The sequence below is a fragment of the Galeopterus variegatus genome, unplaced genomic scaffold, assembly GCF_000696425.1.
Source record: "Galeopterus variegatus unplaced genomic scaffold, G_variegatus-3.0.2 Scaffold6527, whole genome shotgun sequence".
NCBI lineage: Eukaryota > Metazoa > Chordata > Mammalia > Dermoptera > Cynocephalidae > Galeopterus > Galeopterus variegatus.
In genome coordinates, this window is record NW_007732638.1 from 9,175 (window position 1) to 12,754 (window position 3,580).

At 44.4% G+C, this 3,580-nt stretch overlaps 1 protein-coding gene across 1 annotated transcript in view; it reads left to right on the top strand.

Annotated features, from left to right (window-relative positions):
* ABCA13 (ATP-binding cassette, sub-family A (ABC1), member 13) overlaps nucleotides 1-3,580 on the top strand; it is a gene marked incomplete at its 5' end in the record, with an annotated part of 119,386 nt that overhangs the window by 8,128 nt on the left and 107,678 nt on the right. The window contains one exon of the mRNA XM_008590977.1: nucleotides 2,579-2,743. Within this exon, the coding sequence (XP_008589199.1) occupies nucleotides 2,579-2,743 (165 nt within the window). The remainder of the gene's footprint in view (nucleotides 1-2,578; nucleotides 2,744-3,580) is intronic.

The following is a 3,580-nucleotide window of genomic DNA, read 5'->3' on the forward strand; positions in this document are numbered from 1 at the left end:
GGCTGGGGCCCACAAATTAAACTGATAAAAGAGAGATAAACAACAGAAAAACCAGTTTTAAATATGTCAGTATACATTGGAGTTCACAAAGAAAAATGTACTGACAGTCCCTGACTTAACAATGGTTCCATTTAACAGTTTTTTTGACTTTGGTGCAAAAGCGATACACATTCAGTAAAAGCCATACTTTACATGTCCATACAACCATTCCATTTTTCACTTTCAGTACAGTATTCAACAAATTACATGAAATGATTGACGTCATACCAGATGATTTTGCCCAACTGTAGGTTAATGTAAGTGTGTTGGTTCAGTGCATTTCTGACTTAGGATGTTTTCAACTTATCATGTGTTTATCAGGATGTAACCCCTTGGTAAGTTGAAGAGCATCTGTAGTTCAAGGAGGTGGCCAGATGATTGAAGCTTGTACACCATATTAGGCTAAACAGAAGGAAAGGGGTTTGGGGCTTCTGGGTGGGGAGGCAAATTATGGAAGGGGAGGAGAGAAGGTGCAAGGTGAATAAGGGTTGTCTCCTAATGCAGATAAGAGTCTCCCAGGTGATCGGAGTTGTCTGGGGGAGTAGCTGTCTTCCCAGTACAGAGACACTTGTCCAAATGGAAATTTCCTTTTCAAAAGGGGAAATTTTTACTCTATATTTAGGCAGTTAAGGGGAAGTAGAGAGCTTTGTCTGCTGGTTCTCAGATGCCTTTAGCTTAAAACAATCTATATGCTAAAGAGGCATATTTTGGGGTGTCATTTCCTGGTACCCTTCCCTGTTTGCTTGTCTTCTCCAGCTTCTAGAGGCTGTCTGCCTTCCTAAGCTCATGGTCTCTTCTCTGTCTTCAAAGCTAGTGATGGCTGGTCCTGTTCTTCTCACATCGCATCCCTCTGACACTGACTCTTTTGCCTCCTGCCTCCATTTTCAGCACCCTTGTGGTTACACTGGGCCTGCTGGATAATCGAGGGTAATCTCCCATCTCAAGGTTGCCTGATCAGCAGCCTTGATTCCATCTGCAACTTCAAATCTTACCTGCCATGCAGCATGACGTATTCATAGGTTGGGGGGTTAGGACGTGGCTATCTTTTGGGTATCATTACCCTGCTTCTTACCCATGTAAGGCCCATTACTATCCGGCATCTGCCTGTGTCCCTGGGTCATCCCCCAAGTCCTGTCTGACTTCTGACACCATCCTCTCCAGGCCTGCCTGGGGCCCCAGCACATACTGGCCCTGGACTGGCATAGTCCTCCTCTCTCCCTCCTTCATTTGCCAACTTAGAAAACAATTCAACGAACCTCACACCCTCTGTGGAGCCCTAAGACCTCACTCCAGCTTCTAGCCTCCTCTCCTTCTACCTTCCACTGTAACCTGGTGGCTGTATATCCACCTTTCATAGACCATGAGTGTTTGGGTAGGGACAGGGCTTTATCTTTCTAACATGATACATGGAACTTATTGACTATTTTATTTTTTAATTAAATAAAAAAAATCAGAACAAAATCATGAGGGACGCTGTTTCGTTGATAGTCGCCAGTGAATATTTTATTTTGGATCCTAATGGAACCCACACCATGAACAAATGGGGCTTTAATGCTTTTTGATCATTGCCATGGTCTTTGTCTCTGTTTGGGCTGCTATAATAGAATACTGCAGACTGGTTGGCTTTTAAGTAACAGAAGTTTATTTCTCATTGTTCTGGAGGCTGGAAGTCTAAGGTCAAGACTCTGTGGATTTGGTGTCTGGTGAGGCTCACTTTCTGGTTCACAGATGGCACCTTCTTACTGTGTCCTCAGATGGTCAAAGGGGCAGGTGGTCTCTTTGGGGTCTCTTTTATGAGAGCACTAATCCCATTCACTAGGGTTTTACCCTTGTGGCCTAATCACCTCCCAAAGGCCCAGCTTCCTAATACCATCACCTTGGAGCTGAGGATTCAACATTTGAATTTTGAGGGGACACAAACATTTAGACCATAGCAGTCATCAGTAGAATTTCTGAAAGATGACACCACAATTATTGTAAACTACGTAATCGGGGAATGTGGTTCATTCTAACACAAACGTAAGTATTTCTAGAGCAGTGGTAGAGAAACTGTGTGGATGCTTGTGTACAAAATAAAGGATATTTGGTTCAAAATGTTAAACAGTTTCTGACTCAGGACCCCAATTTGAATTTTTCCAATTTCACCCAGTTTTGGTAATTAGGAAAGAAAATATCTGCAGCAAAGCAACTTTGTTAGTCAAAAATATCAATTAAACTGGGCTGGCCCATGTTTGCCTCTGGCCTGAGAATGAAGATGAGCAGTATTTGATTATCCCCATGTCCTTGTCCTGGAGAAACAGCTGTCCCCCTTGCTTGTAGGTGATCCTGAAAAATATAATCAATTTTTTCTTCCTTAACTGCAAGTCTCCCCTCAGGGGAAATCACACAGACATTAGAAGCAACACTTTATCACTTGTTACTTCTTCAGTCAAGCAAATGTAAAAGCTTTTACTTTAACAAGATTATAGTATTACTTCAGAAGAGAAATGTGCTAGGAAAAAAGGCTTTACTTCTAAACATTTTTTCATATTATTGCCAGATTCCCACAGAGAGCTCACTGGAGAGGATGGTGTGTTCAGTCTTGTCCAGCACATCAGAGGACGAAGCTGAGAGAGAGGGCCACCATGGAGACTGTCACCCCAAGTGGTCAGAAGCCAAAAACTATCTTGTCCATGAAGTCAGCTGGCTGCGCATCTACAAACAGGTGCTTTTTCACAGCCAAAGTCTCTGTCCTAGAGCTGGGCAGTTTGAAGTGTGTCCAAATCCACTTCCTTCCCCCTCATGTGATTCATCCACTGGCCTCATATCATTAGGCCCTCAGTGCAAGTATCACTGGCCTGTCCTGGGCTTAGCTACACCCCTGGCAATAAGAGGTTCCTCGATGCATGCTCTGTCATTGCTACACAAGCTGGCCTTCTTTGACCAGCTCTGGGGACGTTTGCTTGCAAGTCTTCGGCACTCCTGCGGCACTGTGAGCGCGATGGGGCTTGTGCCTTTGCTCTGGCTTTGATGAGCGGCACCGTGCACAGGCAGGGACTGTGATGGGACAGGATGCTGGGGTCCATGTTCAGAGAGGCTGGGGAGCAGAGTACCCAGTGATGGGGTTACTGCTGGCCGGTAGGGCCCTGGCCAGTTCCCAGCTTTGTGTTTTGTAGAGAGGTTTAGGAGACTGTGGAGCAGAGACCCCCAGGGCAGCCGCTTTTCATTTGCTTTATCAGCGCGGTACATTCCCCATTTCACATTTATTCTCAAAGAATGCACCTCTTTTACTTTCTTTTCCTAATCTTTGTCACTGATCAAGGTCAAAATCTCAAATAGTCCATAAAACATCATTAAGACAGTATAGATGTGTTGGCCACTTGTTGGTGTTAAAGTTACCTGGCACCAAAATGATCAAGTCACGGTGCTGGAATGGCCAGCATCAGAATGATCAGGTGACAGCTTTGGTAACTTAGGCTCATGGTTAATTAAGGCTCAGTTAGCACAAATATCCGCTCACCGTGCATTTCCCTATTTCAGTGTAATGTTGATGATAAACCAC